Source organism: Alexandromys fortis, unplaced genomic scaffold (genome assembly GCF_014885135.2).
Source record: "Alexandromys fortis isolate MF-2015 unplaced genomic scaffold, M_Fortis_MF-2015_v1.1 scaffold_325, whole genome shotgun sequence".
In the NCBI taxonomy this organism is placed as follows: domain Eukaryota; kingdom Metazoa; phylum Chordata; class Mammalia; order Rodentia; family Cricetidae; genus Alexandromys; species Alexandromys fortis.
This window is the reverse complement of record NW_026068211.1, coordinates 609,704-633,597: the sequence shown is the minus strand read 5'-3', so window position 1 is coordinate 633,597 and position 23,894 is coordinate 609,704. Positions and strand designations below refer to the sequence as shown.

General features: G+C 47.7%; 1 protein-coding gene across 1 annotated transcript in view; it reads right to left on the bottom strand.

Annotated features, from left to right (window-relative positions):
- Zc3h4 (zinc finger CCCH-type containing 4) overlaps positions 1 to 23,482 on the bottom strand; it is a 41,599-nt gene extending 18,117 nt beyond the window's left edge. Inside the window, exons 1-7 of the mRNA XM_050130285.1 lie at positions 22,384 to 23,482; positions 22,053 to 22,218; positions 6,126 to 6,345; positions 5,733 to 5,843; positions 1,848 to 2,070; positions 681 to 832; positions 55 to 151 (exon numbers count right to left, since the gene is read on the bottom strand). Coding sequence (XP_049986242.1) covers positions 55 to 151; positions 681 to 832; positions 1,848 to 2,070; positions 5,733 to 5,843; positions 6,126 to 6,345; positions 22,053 to 22,213 — 964 coding nt within the window. The 5' untranslated portion in view covers positions 22,214 to 22,218; positions 22,384 to 23,482. The remainder of the gene's footprint in view (positions 1 to 54; positions 152 to 680; positions 833 to 1,847; positions 2,071 to 5,732; positions 5,844 to 6,125; positions 6,346 to 22,052; positions 22,219 to 22,383) is intronic.
- Between the last annotated feature and the right edge of the window lie 412 nt (positions 23,483 to 23,894).

The following is a 23,894-nucleotide window of genomic DNA, read 5'->3' as shown; positions in this document are numbered from 1 at the left end:
AAGCCAGTAGCTGCTGAAGCCCAACCCACCTGTACCTGCAGAGCCCTTGCCCACCTCGGCCTCGGCTGTCTTTGGACCTTCGGTACTGGTTCAGCTCCTTGGAGTAGTCATCGTAATCATCATCTCCCATGGGCTCCTCGCTTTCTCCATACTGGGTTCAAGAAAGAAGAGGACAGAAGTGTCATGCAAGAGACAACACTGACCCTAACACTGAGCAGCCTCACGGCTGGTGGGCAGTCCCAAGCCCTATTCTTGCAGTCTTCTCACTTCAGACTTCCATCCCATTGGGCAGAGCCAAGCACAGGGTTTCTGGGTACAAGGAACAGTAGGATTTCAAGAAATGGGTCACAACATGGAAGACAGGGTCAGAATGGTATGTGTTCTGCACACTCCTGTGCCTGCCTCAAGAAGTAGAAGACACTCAGAGAAGCCCTGCCTTCTCAGGTCAGGGTTTTTGCAGTCTACCATCTGGTGCCGTTCCTGCTTCAGCCACTAAAGGTTTTTTTTCCTTTTTTTCCCCAACAAAGAACCTTTTAAACATATGTGTGCCTGTCACAAAGCCTTTCCTTCGGGGAACCACAAGTCCTCCTACCTTAGTCTCACAGTACCCACCCGTAATACTTGCAGCCCAGGGAACCTGCCAGTCACATTGCATCACCAAGAGCTACAGAAAACCTTACTTCCATCTCCTCCTCGTAAAAGTCCTCTTCATCCTCCAGGTGCTCTCCCACAGAGCCTCTGCCTCGGCCTCGACTGCCCCTGCCCATTCCTCGGCCTCGAGATCCTCCTCGGCTTCCACGGCCTCTGTAGCCCCTGCCCCGGCCTCGGCTACCTGTGGAGTAAATAGGACAGTGAACCTCACATGATTACAGATGACAACAGCAAGAAAGAGAGAAACCCATTTCCATTCTGTTACTTGAAGCCTCCTCCTTTAGGGAGCCATTCCAGTTGGCCCAGAGAGACTACAGAGCCTTTGGTCCCCTTGAAGAGGCTCACCCGGCACCCTGGATACCTAATTCCTGCCCTCACTAGCTGGCCTCCTGATATCTATCTACTCAGGGCTTCACTGTCCAAGACAGCAGTCACCAGCTAAAAAGCCTAGGACATGTTTCTGGTTGCAACTAGGAAAGGCGTACTAGATTTTAAAGTCGTAGGGAGAACAGAGAGGGAGAGACCACCAAAGTCTAGGCATCTATTGTAGAGTCTGGTAAGGCTGATAAGACAGAGTAATAAGTGTGACCTGATTACTCTCACTGTACTCATGTTGGTGGCCCACTGCATCGCCAGTCTGGGCACCGCCAGTCTGGGATTTCCACAAAGCCGAGCCTGGTTCAAAGGTGCCAGGAGGAAACAAGAAGAGCCACTCTTAACAATAACCTGTATCCTAAGTTTAAGAACCTGAGCTGGAATTTTAGAAACCTCCTCCAACTGTGTTTTTTCTGGCTCTACAATCTTTGTTAAGCCCTTCCCCCTCCATCTTCCCTCAAGTCTCCAGCTACAAGTTTAAGAGCTTCCTAAAGTCCAAAGTTCAGAGGTAAACAAAGTGGTCAGGTGACAGAAAGCCCAGGACTGGGGGTGGGCAGAGCTGGAGCCACCAGCTGTCCTCACTCTGGCCCAGATGAGAGGCATTAGCTGTTATTCCAAGGTTGTCTCTAGCCCTTATGCCCCGCGTGGACAGCTTCTGTGCACTTTGGCCATCTCTGAGAGACTGCCTAGGTCTCCTAGATATGAGGCTCAGTAACAGCTGGCTGAAAATTTGACTTTGACTTTGCAAATCTTTGACTCTGAAAATCTCCACTCTCAACAGCAACACTGGCCCTGGAAGTTGGAAGGGAGGGAAGGCTCACCTCGGCCCCGGCTGCTGCCCTCCTTGGCACGGCGGTACTGGTTCAGCTCTTTAGTGAAGTCATCATAGTCTTCCTTGCCCATGTCCTCCTCTTCATCCCCCTCATACTCCCCGTACTGCTCATTCTCATAGTCCTCATACATGCTGTAGCCCTTGCTATCCATCTTGGAGTAGGACTTCTTGGGCAGGGGCGCGCTGTGTGATGAGGAGTACTGCTGGTGGGACTGGGTTCAGGAGACAGTAGGGAGAGGGTGAGCCAGTACCCATGCCTGGATCAGGACCATTAAGGTCCACCTCAGTTCTCAGAACTTGAACTTGTGCATTTGTCTGGGTATTTCTTTCTTTCTTCTTTTGTTTTGTTTTTGTTTGTTTGGGTTTTTTGTTTGTTTTTGTTTTTTTTAAGACAAGGTTTCTCTGTAGCTTTGGAGCCTATCTTGTAACCAGTTCTTGTAGACCAGGCTGGTCTCAAACTCACAGAGATCCGCCTGCCTCTGCCTCCTGAGTGCTGGGATTAAAGGTGTGCACCACCACCGCCTGACCTTGTCTGGGTATTTCTACTGTCCCTGGTTTACCACTGGTTCACCACTGGTTCTTGGCCTCTCTGCAGACCTGTTTATCCTGATAGGCTTGGGGACAGCAATGGGTCCACACATTTGGCTTTAAGAAAAGGGCCAATGTTTGGAAGGAAAGGAGAAACAACAGGAGCCCAGCCTACTGAACCAAGGACAAAGATGCAAAGCAAGCACACCTGGGGAAGAGCCTGGAAGCAGGACCAGGAATCCAAGCTTGTCCAAGCCTGACCTAGGGCCTTGGATTTCAATGAATGGCCTACTGTGTCCATGGCAGACTATTTCCAAAGACACTTCCCAAGATGCCTTTCAAAAGGTGAACAAAGTATATCACAATGAGGCCCACCTTGGCAATGGGAAGCTGTAAGCAATGAAAACACTGTTTTGAGACAGGGTCTTGCATAGTTCAGCCTGGCCAGGAACACTAATTTTTTTTTGTAGGGGGAGGATTCAAGATAGGGTTTCTTTACAGAGTAAATTCTAGGACAGCCGACAATATACAAGGGAAACTGTCTCAAAAACCAACCAAACAAAAAAGACAGGATTTTTCTCTGCATAGCCCTAGTTGTCCTATAACTCACTGGTAGACTAGGCTGGCCTGGCTACACCTCAGAAATCTGCCTGCCTCTACCTCCCCAGTACTGGGAGCTCCATCCTAGCATGGAATTTTTCATCTGTCTCCATACCCCAAATGTTAGGATTAGAGGCCTGGACAATCATACCTGGCTTTAAACACACATTGTTAAGGTAGGGTATGATGGCCCATGTCTGTAATTCCATCCACATGGGAGGCTGAGGCAAAAAAACTCCTTGAGCCTAGGAGTTCACGATTGCCCTAGGTAACAAAGACTTGGTCTCAAAACTGAAAACAAAACAAAAACAAACAAAAATTTCTTAGCATATTGTAAAGGAAAGCTAGGCAGTCCCTACATGTTATAAAACATTTGATTTGGTGACTTTGGTGACAGGGCTGAGGAGCAGGGGACACTGCAGCAGCAAAACTACTGTAACAAAGCTCAGAGAGCTACAGAAAACTAATCCAAGCAAGGAGTCCAAGTGGACACTAAAGTGACATCTACTCATGAGCTGTAGCACTGCAGTATAGGTGTACAACATCTCAGTGACACCAGCTCAACTCAAAAAGGAAATCCACACTCAACTCACACAAGCACTCAAGCTCCAGGTCATAATCAAACCATCACTTAGGATGGAGAAGGCACCCTCCTGCAGAAAACAGTCTGGATTACTGTACATGACCTCTATCATCTGCTGTGGTGTATGATGCTATCACAGGAAAGGGTTTAAAAAGTGCCACCATGGGGCTGGAGTAACAGCACAGCAGTGAAGAGCCCTGGTTGCTATTCCAGGGAACTTGGGCATGGCTTCTTGTACTCATACAGAGACTCACAACTGTAAGTAGCTCTAGTTCCAGAGACTATGACACTCTTCTAGCCTCTGCAGGCACCAGACGTGCATATGGTAAACAGACAGACATACAGGAAAAGTCACATAAAATATTTTTTTAGTTAAAATAAAAAGGTGCCATCACATCCTGTGTAACCTGTGATTTTATTTATTTATTTTATTTCTTTGTTTTTCAAGTCAGGGTTTCTTTGTGTACTCCTGGCCATCCTGAGCTACCTTTATAGACCAGGCTGGCATTGAATTCAAGAGACCCGCCTGCCTTTGCCTTCTGAGTGCTAGGATTAAAGACATGCACTACCATTATCTTTAAATAAATAAAGATGAACTGGGCGGTGGCTGAGCACGTCTTTAATCCCAGCACTCGGTAGGCAGAGGCAGGCAGAGTTCTGTGAGTTCGAGGCCAGCTTGGTCTCGAGCTAGTTTCAGGACAGGCACCAAAGCTACAGAGAAACCTTGTCTCTAAACAAACAAACAAACAAAAAAGCTACAGAGAAACCCTATGGGGGTGGGGATGGGGGAGATATGTGGCTTTGTTGGAATGGGTATGGCCTTGTTGAAAGAAGTGTGTCCCAAAAAAAAAAAAAAAAGAAGTGTGTCACTGTGGGGACTGGCTTTGAGGTCTCAGACACTCAAGTGTTGCCTGCTGATCAATATGTAGGACTAGGGGGCTGGAGAGATGGCTCAGAGGTTAAGAGCACTGGCTGTTCTTCTAGAGGTCCCGAGTTCTATTCCCAGCAACCACATGGTGGCTCAGAACCATCTGTAATGAGACCTGGTACCTTCCTTGCCAGCAGTACATTGTATGCTTAATAAATAAATAAATCTTTAAAAAAAAATATGTAGGACTATCATCTCCAGCAAGGCACAGTGACGATAATGGACTAAGCCTTTTCAATGTTAAGACACCCCATTAAATATTTTCCTTTATAAGAGCTGGCATGGTCATGATGTCTGTTCACAGCAACAGAAACCTTAAGACAAACTCTATTCATTATTATTGATTTTTATATATAGGAATGCTTTGATGCACGTGCATCTATGTACCTCCCACAACTGAGGCACACATACTTGTAGCCACCACACAATTGTTGCATCCTCTGCAAAAACAGTGCACGTACTTAACCAATGAGCTATTTCTCCAGCTTCTGGGCTCCAAGTCTTGATCTTTTGCTTCAACCTTCCTAATCCTGGGATTACTAGCTTGTGCTACCATTTCCTGGTTTTCCTTCCTATTACTTATTATTAGTATTGGTAGTAGTGGCAGTGGTGCTGGGATGAAGTCCATGGCTGTGAGTACAAAGGCAATCACTACACCACTCAGCTACCTCCCTAGCCCTTATTTGTTTTTATTTTTTTCCATTCAAGTTTCTCGGGAGGCAGAGGCAGGTGGATCTCTGTGAGTTCGAGACCAGCCTGGTCTACAGAGCTAGTTCCAGGACAGGCTCCAAAAGAACAGAGAAACCCTGTCTCGAAAAACCAAAAAAAAAAAAAAAAAAAAAAGTATAAACATCAGACAAATGATGTAAATTTATGGTTAAGTTCAGAGTTGTAATGGGGTATTTAACTTCTAACGAGGCAGCCCTGGAGATAATTTACTCTACTGGCCACTTCATTCTCTTGCCAATTTCCCACAAAAGGTCACTTATGAACAGTAGAAGGCAGTCATCTGTGACCTGGATGAGTTAGACATACTGAGTCCTGCCAAGTCATGGTGGAGACTTGACACTGGGCAAACTCAGGAGCAGGCCTTGTGGAGAAAGTCATTGCTCTGACTCAAGCCCCTTTTTCCAACTGTTTTCTCATCTATAAAATAGGAATGAAAACAATGGCCACTGTCTCTGGGCTACCATTCACTTGTTCCATACCAGAATGTATGTGACAGTGTCACTTACCGGTGCGTATGGTGGGCTATAGTCCCGGTACTTGCGGTGACCCTTCTCACTGGGGCTGAAATCTGAGTCATCTGAGAAGTCCGAGAAATCATCACTGGAAGAAGCATGGCGCTGCAATGAGAGAAGGAAGGCACTGTGACTGCTGCTGCTGGCGGGTCAGCTTGGCACTGCCTGCCCCAGGACAAATGATGGAATGTGCCTGGAAGGGCTCTGTGCTCAGCCTGTAAACTCCTCACCTGGGGGCATTCAATGGCAACAGAGCATAAGCTCCAGATTTTATAAATTGTCCCCAGGCCCTGGATGCTACAAAAGGCTGTTACTAAGAGTGCCCGCTGGACATGCAGGCGGGCTCTGAGCCAGCAGTGGAGGTGTGGGGAACCCTCTGGGACCTACTTTGTGCTTGGATTTCCGCCTTTTCTTTGACCTCCTCTTCTCCTTCTCCCGTTCCTTCTTCCGCTTCCGTTTCAGTCTCCTGTGAGACTTTTCCTCATCCGAGTCGCTGTGGTGCTTCTCCCCCTTTTCTTTCCGACTCCTCTCTTGTCCCCCAGGGGCATCCTGGGTCTCCTCAGCCCCATCATCTTCCAGTTCACCTTCTTCCAACTCACCATCCTCCCTGCAAACCAACCCCCAAAACACTGTGAACTCAGGAATTGCAGGGGGCCTTTTGAAGGCTCTAAGCTGGTGAGCAAATAACAGCAGAGAGCCCAAATGAGGGGTGCACAGCTCTAAGGCTAAGGAGGTTACAGAGCCAACTCTCATCCTTCTGCAAAAGGGGCTGTGCCTGTGAGTTTAACTGGGTCACAAGAGGTGGAGGGGTTACCATAAGCAGGCAAGTAGTACAGCTCAGTGGTAGGGTGCTTGTGCTTGCCTAACACACAAGAGGCCCTGAGTCCTAGCACTCAAAAAAATAAAAAGTCGGGCTAAGCCAGGCATGGTACTACTAGCCTTTAATCCAAGTACCGGGGAGGCAGAGGCAGGAGGATCTCTGAGTTTGAGGCCAGCCAGGTCTACATAGGAGTTCCAAGACCTGTCTCAAAACCCAAACCGAAAAACAAAATAAAAAAATAACCCACTAATGAGATAAATAATAAAAAAAAAGAAAGGTACTATGCTCACACAGACAAAAGCAGTATGTCCTGTGACCATACAGCTGAGGAATGTGTTCTGGGTATTGCCATAGGCTAAGTGGTCTAGCTGACGAGAGCCCACAAAGCTATTCTTTACAGCATTACTGAGACCTACTGGTCCACTGAAGTTCATCTGCCGGGAACCCCAACTGGCACACTCTAGTTTATGGAGATAAACAGCCAACTGAATTTGTTCCATTAGGGACCAAGACGGTAGAGTCAGTCCCACTCCTGCTGGGCCCTCTCCCAGCTAACTTCCCTCACCGTGCCTCAAGGTACATCTTTCCACACCTCTCAAACAGTTCTCCTAACTTTTTCAACTCCCCAGTTACCCAGTGCTCAGCACTTTGTAAAGTAAAGGCACTCTCTCCTAGCCTAACAAACTATGAGTCACTAGTCTAAATAGCTATGGAAAGGCTGGGGTAAGGGGGCAGGTATGTATGGGTGAAGTCAGGGGAGGGTCAAGAAAGTAGCAGGTGGGAAAGGAATCCAATGTTCAAGACAGACCCACAGACACAGATGTTGCTAAGTATAGAAGTTGGGAGAATGGAAAATCTTTTAAACTTAACTGGGTGTCATGGCAGACAGAGGCAGGCTGATCTCTTTGAGTTTGAAACCAGGTTACATAGTACCAGGCCAGTAAAAGCACTCAGTAACACCCTGTTTGGGGTATTAAAAAAAAAAAAAAAAAAAAGATTTTAAAAGCTCTCAGCCCTGTATGGTAGCACACAAACATCCCAGTACTCAGGAGGCAGAGAGAGGGATATTTGTGTAAGATCCAGGACAGCCTAGTCTGCATGGTGAATTCTAAGACAGTCAGAGCTACAGAGACCCTCTGTCAAAAGGCAAACAACAATTGAGCAGTCCCATGCCTTTAATCTTAGCACTGGGGAGGGAGAGGTAAGCACAGCTCTATGAATCCGAGGCCACCCTTGTCTACAGAGTGAGTTCCAGGACAGCCAGGATAGGGATCACATAGAGAAACCCTGTTTGTCTGTAGTTCTCGTTCTCTCTCTCTCTCTCTCTCTCTCTCTCACACACACACACACACACACACACTCACACTCACACACACACAAATAAGGCAAACAACAAAACAAATTATTTTATAGCTCCCTATGTTCCTCATAAATGACAACAGAAAAGTCTTTGGGCATAAAAGTCCCATACACTGCAACTAATAAGAGTCAGAGATTATATGATAATAGTGGCAAGAGTAAGAGAATTGAAGCTAAACCTGGAGGACTGCAGGATAAAAGTCAACCTGGGCATGCATACTCTCAGGTCTATCCCACACCACACCAAAAAATAATTTTTTTAAAAATGCAACAGGCCAAAAAAAAATGCAACAGGCCTGGAAAAAGCTAACCAAAACAAGGGAATAGGTAACAACCCCCCAAAGAGGCTTTACAGGAGGAGGTAATAACCACTTAGAAGCCCTGAGCATTAAAAGGGGCTCCAAGGGAAACAACAGCCTCTTTCCCCAGCTCTCCACAGCCCTTCCACAGCTTCAAGAGGCGCTTCTCTAATTAATCTAGAGCCCAATTCAAAGGATCCAGGCCTGGCTCAAACCCAAGAGGTCTAGCCCCTACAACACACAAAGTGGAGGTCAAGGACAGCACTCAGACAGCAAGGCACAGGCTCCTAATGCTTTATCAAAGGCGACCACAGTGGGGAGAGAGGCCTTGTGTACCTCAGAGGCTTCCCACCCAAGCAGCTCTACTGCACCATAAGACAGACAACTCTGGGGCAGGGCAGAGCAGCATTCCTGTCAAGTGAGGTGCTCTGCAGGTGCAGCTCAGAACCTGTGGCAATGAGTACACCTGACTAGGAAAACTGGTTTTATCTCAAAGGAAAAGGTGTTCACTGTGTGGCGTCGTCACTAGTCCGCAGTGATGGAAGCAAACCCACCTAATATCTCTGATGGGAATACCGTGGGTGGGGTAGGGCCACACCTCAGAGAAAGAGGGATGTGCAGGGAGAGCCTAGGAGCAGGCTGGAGCCAGGCAGGCTCAGAATCCCTGTGGAATTAGAAAAGCTAATGGTGTCTGGGAATGGGTTCCCAACTACCTCCTTTCCTGCAGTTTCCTTGTACAAAAACAGCAGGAATCACACGAAATTCAGTCCATCTGGCAGTCTTGGATAGATCACTAGGCACAGGGCTGTGCAGGTGGAAATTTTGCCCAAGGTCAGGTGAGGCTTCCACCCTGTCCCCAAGCTACAGCTGGCTCTGATGAAGGTGCCCCACTTCTAACACCCTGAGAACATGTGACAAGATTATCCTAGGAACTCATGGGCCTCAACTGTCATCAAGAATCATACAAGCCAGTTGGCGGTGATGCACGCCTTTAATCCCAGCACTCGGGAGGCAGAGACAGGCAGATCTCTGTGGGTTCGAGGCCAGCCTAGTATACAGAGCGAGTTCTAGGACTCTAGGACAGGCTCCAAAGCTACAGAGAAACCCTGTCTCAAAAGACAAAACAAAACAAAAAAAGAATCATACAGCTTTCTTTCCAGAAGCTTCCCCACCCTACAAAGACTTCAGCCCAAAATTCTCCCCAATAGTGTTGCTAATAGGTCCAGGCAAATCTGAGCTCAGCAAGAGCTACATGCACAAGTTTCTACAAAATGGGCTGACACGTTTGAAATTTTGTTTACCTAGAATGGAGAGACACTTAAAAATAGAGATTTTTTGGAAATATAGCCAGGCATGGCAATCTGTGCCTGTAACCCCACTCAGGGGGCTGAGGCAGGGACTGGAAAGGTGACACTAGCTTGGTCACTATATCTACAGACCCACATGATTTCTGCCACCGTCATGCTGCAGATGCCTCCCCAGCTAAGAGGTGTATCAGGTCTGACTACTTCCTGCAGACTATTCACAGAAAGGAAGGAAGCCCACTGGGAGAGGGCGGATATCCCACGGGCCATGGTCAGAATACAGCTGGCAGGTTTACGAAATGGCACTATTAACAGGCTGCCAGAAAAATCCATGTCAGAGTGGGATTAAACACCGAGGGAGCACGCTTAATAGACTGTGACATAATCCCCCAAGAAAAGTGGGGGAAGCCCCACTGCACTAATAGTGTCAATCTAGACTGCCAAGCCCTCTAGAGACAGGTGCTCAGGGGGAAAAGGCTGCTGCTGCTGCGCTGCAAAGACTGCCTTTCGTTGGGCGGTGGTGGCGCATGCCTTTAATCCCAGCACTCGGGAGGCAGAGGCAGGTGGCCTCTGTTCGAGGCCAGCCTGGTCTACAAGAGCTAGTTCCAGGACAGGAACCAAAAAGCTAAGGAGAAACCCTGTCTCGAAAATCAAAAAAAAAAAAAAAGACTGCCTTTCTCCCTGGCCTCTAGCAGTTTACCAGCCTGCAGCCAGAACCACTCCCAGGCCCCCTAGACTGATAAGAACCAGTCATCCCAGGAGACTGCCTGGCCAGCAGATAAAACTTAAGAGGACAGACAGCACTTCGCACTTCTTGCAGCTTTGCCTCCAATCTCCTGAACAAAGCTTCCAAGGCATTCAAGTTTCCATTTTTGGAGTTCACTGCAGCTACTCTTTGGTCAAAGAATACACCTAGATGCCCAGTCTAAGCAACACAATACTTGCAAGGTTTAATTCCTCAGAGTCTTTAGCTTGCGGACTCATACAGCATGGGCTTCCCAAAAATATTCAGTAAGGAGATCTGGTGTTCCCAAGCAGGCTCAGGAATGGGGCAAGATGCTTCTTCCTGCAGACTAAGTGATACACAACTAGCTCTGCCTCTTCCCTAGAATGGGCTCTTTTCTGGACAATGGTATAGCCTTATATGGATTTCTAGGGTGGAAGACAACAGACAAAGCCCTGCATAAGGAGCTTTCATACAGTAAGCAACAATGTAGAAGCTACATTTGTCCAAAAAGGAGCTAGTACACCAGATGAGACAGCAGCATCAGGAGCTCAAAGTTATCCTTAGCTACAGAGAAACTTGAGGCCAACCTGGGCTTCACAAGACCATCTCAAAAACCAGAACCCAAAGAATTAGATAGAATAGTAGTACCGGAGTACACAACATGGAGAAGCCTGAAGGAGTTGGTATGTGACTGGGGAACAGGCATGGGTGAGAGAGACAGCCACTTCTTTGGGTGACACTGCTGACTGCCTGCCAACAAATGACCATTTCATTGTGGCCATCCTCTCTCAACCAATTCTGCTGACAAAACTATCTCCATTTCTTCAACTAATCTACTTGGGACCACAAAGCCTCAAAATGTCTGACAAAGAGAAAAAAGAAAGGCAGAGCTGACAGAGACAGTGGGAGCAATCAAGCTTGTTAGGAAGACAAACCCCACAGGCAGGACAAGGAAGCTCATAGCTCTCAGCAATTCTAAAGATAAAGAGTACTGAACCAAGTTCAAAGAAGCCAGGAGCTCATGGCTCTGGTTTACACTGGGGAGCAGGGAGGACGACATATACCACAAAATAGCAGTGGAAACTCATGGAACAGTGGCTATTACCTGAAGCTCATGAGGCTGCTAGGTTAATGTGAAGGTCAGGGTTATGATCATTAACTGACCGGACTCTCAACAAATTGCCTAGGTAGGCTCTAAATGACCCATTAACTAGTGATAAATACACAAAAATTTAAGGAGACACTGCCTCTTCAAATGCTTAACAACCGGCCTAAGTGCAAAAGTCAAGGATCTGGCCTGGCTCTGTAGGACAGGCCGATCACTAGGAACCAAGGCACAGAGCCTCTCCTTTAGAAGGCTGGCCTGGACTCATACCTAAAGAAGCCTACCTTCCCCACCCATGACCTTCCCTTCCTTGATCTAGGAAGTGGTACAGCAGCCAAGGGGAACAGCACTGAGGGCTTTGCAGAGCTAGGGAAGCCCTGAATTAAGCCTCTGCACCTCACACATGTTTGTCAGTGTCCTTACTACCCAGTTCATCAACCAGAAACCAAGAGCAAGTGAGCTCTATTGCCCTCCCCTTGGCATTTGCAGGCACAATCATAACCCGCTCTGTGATGTCATGCCATCTCCATGGTAACATGCCTGCCTTGTGACAACCAGATGAGCCACTGGCACAAGCCATTCAGAGGAAGAGAGACCACCTGATGTCGGTGCATGGATCTGAACCTACAGCATGCCACACAAGAGACGTCCAAAGGGCTCGACCAGGACTGGGTATTTCAGGCACTTAATGGCTAACTGCTAATTTTGCTAAGAATAATGGAGGTTTCCAACACACACGCGCGCACGCGCACACACACGGATATATACATAAATATATATCCTTAGCCAGGCATGGTAGCACACTCCTTTAATACCAGCACTCTGGTGGCAGAAGCAGGTGGAGGTTTTTGAGCTTGACAAGGCCAGCCTGGTCACCTGGTCTACAAAGTAAGTTCCAGGACAGGTTCCAAAGCTACAAAGAAAGAAAAGAAAGAAAAAATAGGAAGAAACAAGGTAAGGGCTGGGCGACACCTCTGCCCGACTTCCTGTATCCTGGGGTCCTGGGCAGCCAGAAGGCGGTCTGTACTGCTCACTACTAACATCTACAGCTCCACGCTGAACTCACCCTTGTCTCCTCTTGTTACCATGTGCTTCATCACATCTCCATTTTATAGACAAGCAAACTGAGGCTAAGAAATGGAAAGAAATCTGCCTATAGGATAACAATACAAGAAGCAGAACTAGAAATTGATGTGGGAGTGTCATTTGGTTGGAGGGGCGGAAGGATCTCCCGCAACAAGAAATAGAAATCAAGACTCTGATCCCAAAGCCTAGCTCTTAATCTCTAGCCTTAAGATAGCCAGAAATCATCTGTACAGGAATAATTTATTAAACAGACAAAATAAGCAATATGTATATGAAATGGATAAAATGACAGTTCCAAGAAATGTCAAAATGAGGGAGGAGGGCCAGTGAGATGGTTTAGCCAGCAAAAGCTCTTGCCTCTGATAACATAAGCTGTCAGAACCCAGGTCAAGGTGGAAGGAGACCCTCCATCAGATCAGGACAGCTTGACTACAGAGTAAGACATTGTCTTGGGATGGGGAAGCCAGGTAAGCAAGCAAGGCAAACCCAAAAGAGGAAATTTTCAAAAGTGCCCTAAGGAAATGCACACTTGTATTCACAAACTGGAGCCCCCACCTTGAAAGCAAGCCCAGAGGAACCTCCCAGACACAAAGTTGCCATTTCCTTTGTGGGAGTAGTTACTGTCTTGACTCCTACCAGTTGGCAAACAGCCAGGACACATGGCTCTTCCAGAAGATGACTATCACACCCTTTGCTGGCCAAGGGGGTACCAGTTGATGAGTTTGTATGGTTTGAAAGCAATTCTCTTACTCAGGAGAGAAATGTCTAATCTGAAGAAAGATTCCACCTTATAATTTTTTAGAGGAATTAACACTGCCAACCAATAGAGCCTTGTGCATGGTTTTAGCATAGCACGGAATTATATTCCCTACGTTTGTATGACCTTTTTATTTATTTATCTATTTATTTATTATTTTGGTTTTTTGAGACAGGGTTTCTCTGTGTAGCCTTGGCTGTCCTGGAACTCACTCTATAGACCAGGTTGGTCTCAAACTCAGAGATCTGCCTGCCTCTGCCTCCAGAGTGCTTGAGATTAAAGACAGTATCTTTAAAAAGAAAAAAAAAAGATTTTTATTATGAGCCAGGCAGTGGTGGCTCATGCTTTTCATCCCAGCACCTGGAAGGCAGAGGCAGGTGAACATCTGTGAGTTCGAGGTCAGCCTGATCTACAAAGTGAGTTCCAGGACAGTCAGGGCTGTTGCGCAGAGAAACCCTTTCTCGAAAAACCCAAAAAAGAAAAAAGATTTTTATTTTTATTTATGTATGTACCTGTGGGTTCTGAGAAAGGAACTCAGGTTCTCTGGACAATCACCACGTGCTCTTAACCACTGAGTTAGGGCTTTTTGTTGTTTGTTTTGGGGGTTAGCTCTGACTGTTCTAGAACTTACTTTATAGAACAGGCTGACCTTAAATTCATACTTCCAATAATTTTGATGCCCTTTTTGAGCATCAGGCATACACATATTCCCAAAACATTCATACATGACATAAATCTTAAAACACACACACATTAAGAACTTCTGAAGAGCTGCAATTATCTGCATATAGCGTCTGCTGGTGCTCTGTATGGTGACATGCTAAGAAAAACTAAGCCCCAGCCGTCTGTTAGGAAACCGAGGAGGGTAATTATCCAAGTCACCTGCAGTAAACATTTAGTCAAGAGACTCTAGAGTCTGGCCCCAACTGCCTAGGGTTAGGTCACAGAAGGATGAATTGGCTGTGATCACTTCCAGAACTGGGCCTTAGGAAGATTTTTGTTACTTCTCATGAATGAAAATCCCAGCCATGAGGGGTGGTGGTACAGCACTTTATCTAGAACATTCTTGGTTCATTCCCAGTACCTCAAAAAGGAAAAATTCACCCATCCACTTTGCAGCTAAAAAGCTTGAGCCTACATGGCCAAGCATGGAACACGAGGATGATGGAACCTCTATGAACTGGGAGCCTGGCACTGTTCACCAATTTTATACTCCCCATCCACCCTCACATAAGCATACTATGGCCACTGTGTGCAAAGGCCAACAAGCCTGGTCAAGGGCCCAGAGTATACACTGTCAGCTTTTTGCACGCCATATGGTGCTGTCTCAATTTCTCAGCTCTTCCATTTGCTGCTGAGGATAATACAGATGAGCATGGCTATGTTGATAAACTTGGCCTATAAAAACTGACTCAGGACAAGGGAAAGGGACAAAGTCCTATACTAGATGAACAGCTTTCAATTTTTATTTTCTTTCTTTTCAATTTCTTTTTTGTAGTACTGGGGCCAGGAATGGAACCCACGTTTTTGTACATGCAAAATACCACTGACCACATCGCCAGCCACTTCCATTTTTTTACTTCTATCTTGACAGGGTCTTGCTAAAGTTACCCATGCTTCGATGAGCTTAGCTAAGGTAGGCCTTGTGATCCTCTTGCCTTAGTCTCCCAGGAAGCTGGAACTGTAGGCCTGATCATCATGTCAGGCTCAAACTTTCCGCCCTTGACCTATGTCTCATCTCCTTTTACATTTTGTGTAAAGATANGAGTTCCTTGCCTTGGCTTCTCAGAAACAAAGTCTCAGGAGTGACTCCCTCGCCACACATGTGCTTCCTCCCAACTGTGCCCTCCATCCCTTTCCCTGCACCTTTTTTTTTGTTTTTTGTTTTTTCGAGACAGGGTTTCTCTGTGGCTTTGGAGCCTGTCCTGGAACTAGCTCTTGTAGACCAGGCTGGTCTTGAACTCACAGAGATCCGCCTGCCTCTGCCTCCAGAGTGCTGGGATTAAAGGCGTGCGCCACCATCGCCCGGCCCATTTCTACCCTCTTCTCATGTTTGCCTAGTATGAAGACACATCAATAAATGGACTTCATAGCCTATTAAAGACCATATGCTACAGTGTGAAAAGTACTGTAGTGGTATAAGTATGGTGGTACTTGTCTTTAGTCCCAATCTTGGGAGGCTAAGGCAAACATATTTCTGTGAGTTTGAGGCCAACCTGATCTATGTAGCGAGTTTAGAACCTATCTCAAAACAACAAAAAAAGTACTATACCACTGCACTTGGGAAGTTGAGGCAGAAGGACTGCTTCAAGTTTAAGGCCAGCCTGAACTATAGAATCAGACTCCATATCAAAAAAGAAAGAGGACTAAAGAGATGGCTCAGTTGTTAAGAGCACTAAATACTGGTCTACAGGACCTAAGCAGTTGCCAGTCCCCAAGTAGGTGTAACTCTAGTTCCAGGGAATCTATTGCCTCTGAGGACACCTGCACTAAGGTAAACATGGCAACACACACACAAACTAAAATAAAACTAATCTAAAAGTGAGAGAGAAGAGCAATGTAGCAGACTCAGGACAGCACAGTGGGGAGAGACAGCACCTGTCACGTACAGCCTCTAGCACTTTTCATGATTACGTCTTTTTTGTTGATTTCCCAGCAAAGGTTAAGTAGCAAGTGAAGGAAGACCAGGAAGACTGCAGCAGGCCTTGAAGGTTACCCTTTGACCTTTCAACTTATAAAGGTACAGTTATGCTACTGAGAGCCAGCCTCAAGTCAAAGGGCACAGAGGAACACACCTACAATCCAAACACTTAGAAGGCAGCGGCAGAAGGATTGTCGTATTGGGGCCTCAGCATGGTAAGATAGCCAGTGTTCTATGCCAGGAAGAGCTACCTTGTGAGAACCTCTCTTGTTAAACCAGCCAAAACAACAAATACTAGGGGCTAGTCAGACATGTTGGCTGCATCTGTGATCCCAGCATTCTTTTTCCCCACCTTGGTTTTTCGAGACAGAGTTTCTCTGTAGCTTTGGAGCCTGTAGGGAACTTACTCAGTATACCAGGCTGGCCTTGAACTCATAGAAATTCACCCATCGGCCTGTCTCTGCCTCCCAAGTGCTGGGATTAAAGGTGTGTGCCACATGCATCCCAGCATTATGAAGTCTAAGAAAGAGCATCACTTAGAGTTGAAGGCTAGTATGTACTAAACTGTGAGAACTTGTCTCACAAATGAAAACAACAACCAAGGGCTAGGGATATAGCTCTGTATAGAGCAACCATCTAGCAGTTGCAGGGCCTTGGGTTCCTCCCCTAGTACTGAAAACAAAACACAATGAAACATTTCTGTTCCAAGCAAAATGCAGGACAAGCCTTGCTGCTGAAAAAACAGCCAAATTACAAGAGGTGGAAGAGGGAGGGGGAGGGAAAGGGGAGGCGGCGGTGGGGAAGAGACAGAAATCTTTAATAAATAAATAAAATAAAATAAAAAAAAGAGGTGGAAGATCCTGGAATCCAGTACACCTGGCCCTCAGAGACTCAGACCAGGAGAGGTTGGCTGAAGTAGAGCAAGAAGGTGGACTGAAGAGTGATGGTTGGCTTTGAATCCCCAGCTTTCTGGTTCTCAGGGGGCCCAGCTCAGCTGGAATGCTGACTCACTCCACTCTTAATTGCGAAGGCAAATACATGCCAGTACAGCAGGCACTGGCTCAAGACAGCAGGACATTTTAGCATCTAGAACGAGCACTGTGCAGTAAGAAGTGCCACAAGATGGCTTCCATCGACTTTAGTCCTCACTAGGCTTTCGATTAAGAAAGCTGCCCAGAAAGAAAAGAAAAGAAAGCTGCCCAGAATCTGAAAGGTACAGGACGAGTGAACTTCTTTGTCACACACCCCGCTCCTACTTACACACGGGACCGAGTTCTATTTAGAATTTCCTCCTACGTAAGGAAAGAGGCACTGTGCCGCAGCCACCGTGTGGGTGCTCTGCAGTACCCACTGGACTGTAGTGACCAAGAAGTGAGCACTGGTGCTACAAGGCACCAGCCCTGAATAGTAAGAGCTGTTTCCAAATACCCACTCTCTTCCTTCACATCCTGTTGCCACCTCCACAGTGTTCAGCTCTGTTACCATTTGCCTGACAAACAGGGAGCTGAGTCACCAATCAACAGAGCCAAAGTAGGGAAAACAGTAAGGTACTCTGTCGGGGGAGCAATCTGGCCAGGAGAACAAGCTACTCCTAGCAGTCTACAACCTAATGAAAAATTATCTCTATGATGATGTGGCTGTCACTAGCACCAACCAAGAGGCCATCTCTTCATTTGTCACAGCAGTTCAAGAATCACCTCAATGGGCAATGTGCCTGAAATTGACTGTGAAACCACCCCACCTTCCACACAGCACTGTCACAACACGAACGTTGCACTGCGTCTACAGTGTGTCTAGAGCACTCACAGATGCAACAGAGCTTTGCAGCAGACGAGGTATCCAAACTAGGAAAGCCAGAGCTGGAAAGTTTGGCTCCCTCTGGGCAAGTTCATTTTTGCCTTTACTTATCCAAACAGGCAACTTGCCACAGCCTATGAGGCCTTAATTATGTAACTGACTCCAGACCATTTCCTTCATTACCTCTTGCCAATGAGCGGGCTGTTTCTCCAGGTCCTCAAAGAACTCAGCAAGTAACAACTGCCAGAATGCTGCAACCCTCCTGTTTCCCTCACATCCTGGCTGTGCACCCCAGCAGTGGTGAGGTACAACTCAAGCCACATCACTAAAGATTCCACAGCAGGGCAGAACCAGTCACTCTGGTACTACCAGAAGTTTCCATCCATACAGACCACACATAGGTTCCCTAAATTTGGATTGACTTAAAACTATCCACAGAGACCTGAGTTTAATTAGTCGCTTTCAACAGAGGTATTCACTGGAAATGAATTCCTAATCCTCACCTCCATGAAAAACGTTTCTAGGGACACCTCAGCCACAGAACAATGAAGAAGGTGGTTCTGAGACACGAGACAGTACACAGGGAAGGTAAAAGACTGAACAGCAATGGATGGGGGAGGGGGGCAATGCCAGGGCCTAGGAACCTATCCTAGAGTTTGGCTATATGCAAACACTCAAATTCAAGAGCCACACATTCATTCACCTCTAACTTGCCAGGCAGGGAAGTAAGGGTAGCCTGCCTTCCCACACAATTTCCTCTTGGGGCTCTCTGACTAAGGCAAAAACCACATGGATGATTTTCTAAAAGAGCTAACATGACTTCCAAAAAATTCTGTCAAGAATCAAAATCAATCTAAACCTTAAAAGTCAATGAAGGAAAGCCCTAGAAGACAGACTAGGAGTTAGAAAGCCCTTATACAGAATCAATCACTTTATCTTTGGAGGAATAAACTGGAGAATGGGGGTGGGGGTAGCTCTGGCTTAAAGCAGCTACACTGTCATGGTCAAAGCCCATTGTACTCTTACTGGGAGACTTTTGACTTGCTTTCAAATTATACTTTTCATCCAAAGAAAACAAAAACTTCCAAGGTTACAAAGTATTAAAGCTTTGCTGTTAAAATCAGGGATTCCAAGTGACACCCTTTTCTTTTGCTTTTGCAACATCCATTAATTTCATTATTAACTAATACTAGTACATCAGTTTGGGGAGGGAAAAAAAGGTACTACTGTGACATTCCAAAAATAAGGACTAACTAAATGCAATTGACTTAATATCAGGGACCCCTCTGCAAACAAATCAAAAACAACAAACCCTTGTATGGCTATGCCTAAAAGCGCTTTAAAATGTGTTGAGAAAACACCTTCAAGTTCAGCAAAATGACTGCTAAAATTTTCATTTCCAAAAGGAATCCCATTTCCTTTTAACATATTATTTTAAAGTTTAAACATCCCTTTGCAATTTAGTAACCCTAAACACGTGGAATGGAAAGGTTATCAGCTGGCAATCCAGTGTCTGTTCTGAGCTCCTAGAGGAGGAATTTTACACAAGGTGGGAACCTTCAAATGTTTTTTCCAGCTGACCCAGCGCACTGGACTGTGTATTGAGTTCGTGCTTTAGACATTTTGTGCAGTAATATGTTATGGAAACTTCTTCCTCGAATAACTGATTTTACATCAGGCCACCATTGCATGGCAGGTAACTGTGAATATATTAAAAGGAATAAAAGGAGAGGCCCGACAAACTGCAGCTTCCATGCTCAAGGGCGGTGGGCCTCTTTTCTCCTGAGGACGCAAAGGGGGAAACAGGTTCCTTGGGAAGGGACTAGGCATATGTGTGAGAATGACTTCTCTAACAAAGTACATCAGGGACCAAAAGTGGGCCAGGGGACAATGGTACTTCAACGTGTTTTTGTCTTTTAACAGAAGAACTTATGCTTGTAAAACACATTAGAAGGACAGTGTTAGGTCCTGCAAGTCATTGCTGCTGTTTTTGTTGTCCATGTTTCTTTTTAACTTGTATGTGTAGGATGAGGGAGCACTGAGGATGGGAGGTGTTCTCTCCAACATGACTGGGCGTGTAACACGTTTTACATCAACTTTTCAGTCAGGCATGTGCTTTCCAACAAAGAGCGGTGGAGACAGGAGAGATCAGGGTTTGACACAGTTTACAGATACATTTTGTGCTTAGACAGTACTTTACAAATGACTTGCTCAATTTAAATGTCTATCACCATAAGAAACATTCCAGTAAAATAAGGACCTGCTTGAAACGGTCGTTTTTCGGGGGGGGGGGGATGTGATTTTAACTTGAATAAAAGTATAAACCAAATCAGTAAGCTTGTTCCCTACACTTGAAGCAGCCACTTTCTCTGAAGGCTGCAGACAAAGCAATGGATGGATCTGGAAAGAGGGTCACCAAGGGTCGGAAAACATACTGGGCCTTTTCCATGGATTTTTGTCATGTTACAGTAACACTTTAAAAAAAAAAGAAAAAAGAAAAGAAAACTGTGTACATCAAATTTTCAAAAGTAAACACTGAAAGGATGTGCAAGTCTAAAAGGGCTCAATAGGGTTAGAATCCTGATTTGAACATAATAAATCCACTCTCAAGCATCACTTTGGTCTACAGGCTAGGAGGAAGCAGGCAGGAAAGGGACTAAGAGGGAGATAATTGAATTACTCAATAAAAGAGGCTACTTACCATCCCAACCCATTGTAAGACATACACTTCTGACATAAGAGAACTCCTTAGAGGTCGGATAAAGCTCGTAAGCACCTTTGAGTAAGGCACCTGCCCCCGAGAGGGCCTGGAAGCCCAACGTGGGCTTAGCGAACAGACCTCCGCTAATCTGTTTATTTCCTTGAACTGTAGTCTGGCTGCGAAGGGCTGCGATTCCCAGGACGATACATTTAATTAGAACAAAACGAGAAAAAAAAAAAAGTAAAAAGCTCACCAAACTGCTGCACCTGTGTCTTTGAATGTGGGTGCCATTTCTTTTAAAAGGCAAAGAAGGGTCTGTGAAGGAGAAAGGGAAACGAAAGAGGACGTGGGAGTGGGGATAAAGGGCTGAGACCCTTGTCTGGAGGGGTGCTCTGGGATTCCCTAGGCGGCTGCAAGCCATCTGTCCAGCGAATTCTCCACCCTACCCCTGCCCCCACTGCCTGCAAGACTCGCTTTCCTCCCACTGAAACTCACCTTTCTATTTTCAAATCTACTCCTTCCAGCTCCCAGGAGTCAGCAAATCCTGTACCCCATACCCTTATGCTCCAGGAGGGCCAAAAGGGCCCAAAACCTCAACCTGAAAACGCGCGGGGGCTGTCCCCATTATTACCAGCCAGAGAAAGGCGTGGGGGAACCCACTTCGCACTTAATAAAGGACATGGGGTGCCATAGTTCACATTCTGCCGAAGTACAAGGGAAGCTCCTTTGCTCCCGTAAGAGCAATAGCACCCCATTTTACCCTTAAAGAGGGGACATACCCAGAAGAAAACAGTGGCCAACTTCCTCTCCTATCTACAGCAAACAATCTTCAATACCCCCGAGGGAAAAAAAAAAAACTTAAGGATCCTCCACCAATGTCACCTACCTACAAAAAGAGGGGACCCTGAGAAAAAAGGCGAAGTTTACAAAAAAAAAAGGTCAGGAGCTTTCACCTAAAAAGCTGGAGATGCACCCCTTCCCTGCCTGCCTTCAAGGGAGTAACTAGAAAATACCTCCCGCCAAAAATTAAGAGTGCACAAGAGCCCCCATCCTAAGTAGCCCTCCACAGAAGGATGGAGCGAAGGCTGATCCGAACCCCCACTTTCTGCCTCCGTTAGACTCGGGTACCTATCCAAAATGAGCAGGGTATATACCTCCCCCAGGAGAAAGGATACTGTCAGGGATTGGGAAGACACCCAACTCCGAACCCCTAAGAGAGGAGCTGTAAACTGCAGATCCCCCTAAAACAAGAGAATCCGGGGTCCCCTCCCCCAAAGCCTTCCCCGAAGCCAGGCGACAGGCCGCTGACGGCCAGCTCCGGGCGCAAGGGCGGCCGAGGAGCCTGAAGGGCCTCGGCAAGCCCACCCCCTTGGCGGCCCGTGACCCGGGCGGGCGGACGGACGGACAGACCGGCGGGCGCGGGGGGTCCAGGGGGCGCCTCCTCACCTTCCCCTCAGCATGGCGCCCAAAAAAAGACAGAGCGAGAGCGAGGGAGAGCGGGCGAACGCCGCGAGGGGGGGCAACGCATGAGGCCGGGAGAGAAAGCGAAGCGAGAAAGAGCGAGCGAGCTAGAGACACCCACCGACCCCGCCCTTCCTCCTCCTCCTCCTCCTCCTCCGCGGCCCGGCCCAACATGGCGGCCGTCCCCTTCCTCCTCCTCCTCCTCCTCCTCCTCCCCCCCCGGGGGACGCTGCCCGGCTCAGGCCGGGGGGCCTGACCTGTCGTCAGGGAGCGGGAGGCGGTGGTGGAGGAGGTGCGGGGTGGCCGCGCGGCCGTCGGGGGAACACGGAGGAGGCGAAGGCGTTGATGGCGGCGGCGGTGATGGCGGCGGCGGCGACTCTGATGGCGGCGGCGGGGGGGTCCCAGGCACGGCCTCCATCGTTCCTTTGAGGGGGAGGGGGTGTTAATGCACGAAAAAGGACTGCTTGGGCGTGGCGGGAGGGGCACACTTCAGCTCTCCAAGGCTCCTGATGGGAATTGGGCATATATCTATCTATCTCCTAATATAGATAATATATATAGGCTTTTTTTTTTCGGTTTCGGAATCACCTCTGAGCCGACTTCTACGTAGGCCGCGCGGCCTAGGCTCCGGCGAGGCCACCCGCCGCCTCTCTCCGCAGCCCGCCCCTGCGATCACTCGCTCACGGGCACGGGCCCCTCATCGGGGCGAGAGGTCCCCTTCCGATACACGCACACACACACACACACACACGGGCCCCCGAGGCCGGAGACTCGGGGGACACGGACACTGGTGGGTGGTTGGGTGTAATTAGCGCGGATCGCGCGCAACGGAGCAAGCGAAGGGGAAGGGGGAAAGAGGAGAGCGAGCAAGGGGATGGTTAAAAAAAAAATTTAGGGAGAAGAGGGAACGGGCTGCGGAGATGGGCCGATTGTCTGCCCGCCCTAGATGCCCCAGCTGCCGGGCCCCCGCCGCGGTCAGGAATTCACACAAAATGGCGGCACAGCCCGGACGAGCACAGAGGCTGAAGCTGGAGGAAGGGCGTGGAGGGAGGGGGTAACTGAGAGGCCGAAGAAGCGTCACGTGGAGAGGGGCAGAGACAGCCCGCCCGAAAGAAGGCGGAAAGAACCGAAGCGGAAGGGAGAGGCGGAGGAGAGACGGAAAGATCCGAATGCAGCTGAAAAAAACCCGAGAGGCTGGAATAAGCCGGAAAAAGCCGAAGGATGATCTAGGTCACTGAAGGAACGTGAAGCGGATCGGAGACCCACCTAAAGAACCAAGGGTGGTCGTGGGGGTGGGACTAGAGAAGGCACCGTGAGCCGGAAATAGCCGAAGCGCTTCGGGATTGGAGAAACCCGAGGATTTGAGATAATCCGGAAAGAGCCGAAAGTCAGTGAAGGGAGCGCGGCAAGAGGCGGAAGTAGCTGAAATAAATCGAGCTGAGCGAATAGGAATTAGCGAATGAGCTGCACGGGTGGGGCTGAAAAGGCGATTAATTAACTCAAAGAGTAAATGACTTTCAGGAGCTCGCCCCAGAGCAAGCGAGAAGAACCGAAAATTGCTAGTTTGAAGGAAGGCGGGAAGAGCCAAAAGTTTTAGGTGGGAGAATGGGAGGGAAAAAAATTTAACCGAAAGCCGGAGACCGGTCCCAGGAGCCGGACGTTTCCGAAGAGGGGCTGGAGCAGAGGCGGCCCGGAGATGACGTCACTACATAACTCGGCTGGTGACGTCATCCTTGGGGGCGAGAAGGGCGGAGCCTGACCTGCGGGCGTAGTGAAAATCCTCTAGGTTCTTTAAACCACGAACAAAATCTTTTGACCCTCACCACTTTTCCCAAGTTGATGGTCTTCGTTTATAAACGGAGGCTGAAACCGAAGGCTGAAGATCATAGGTTTGGGGCCAGGATCTGGGAATAAAGCTCAGTTGGCTGTGCTTGGTTCTAAGCATACATTGCCAGCATCAGGTAGAACCGATCGCGACGGCTCGGCTGCACTCAGGGGAAGGGGTGGGGCGGTGGAGTTAGGGGAACAGAAAAATGAGGAATCTAAGGTCATCCTGGCCCGCGTGAGGGAAGGAGAGAAACGGCTCCAGAAAGATACCA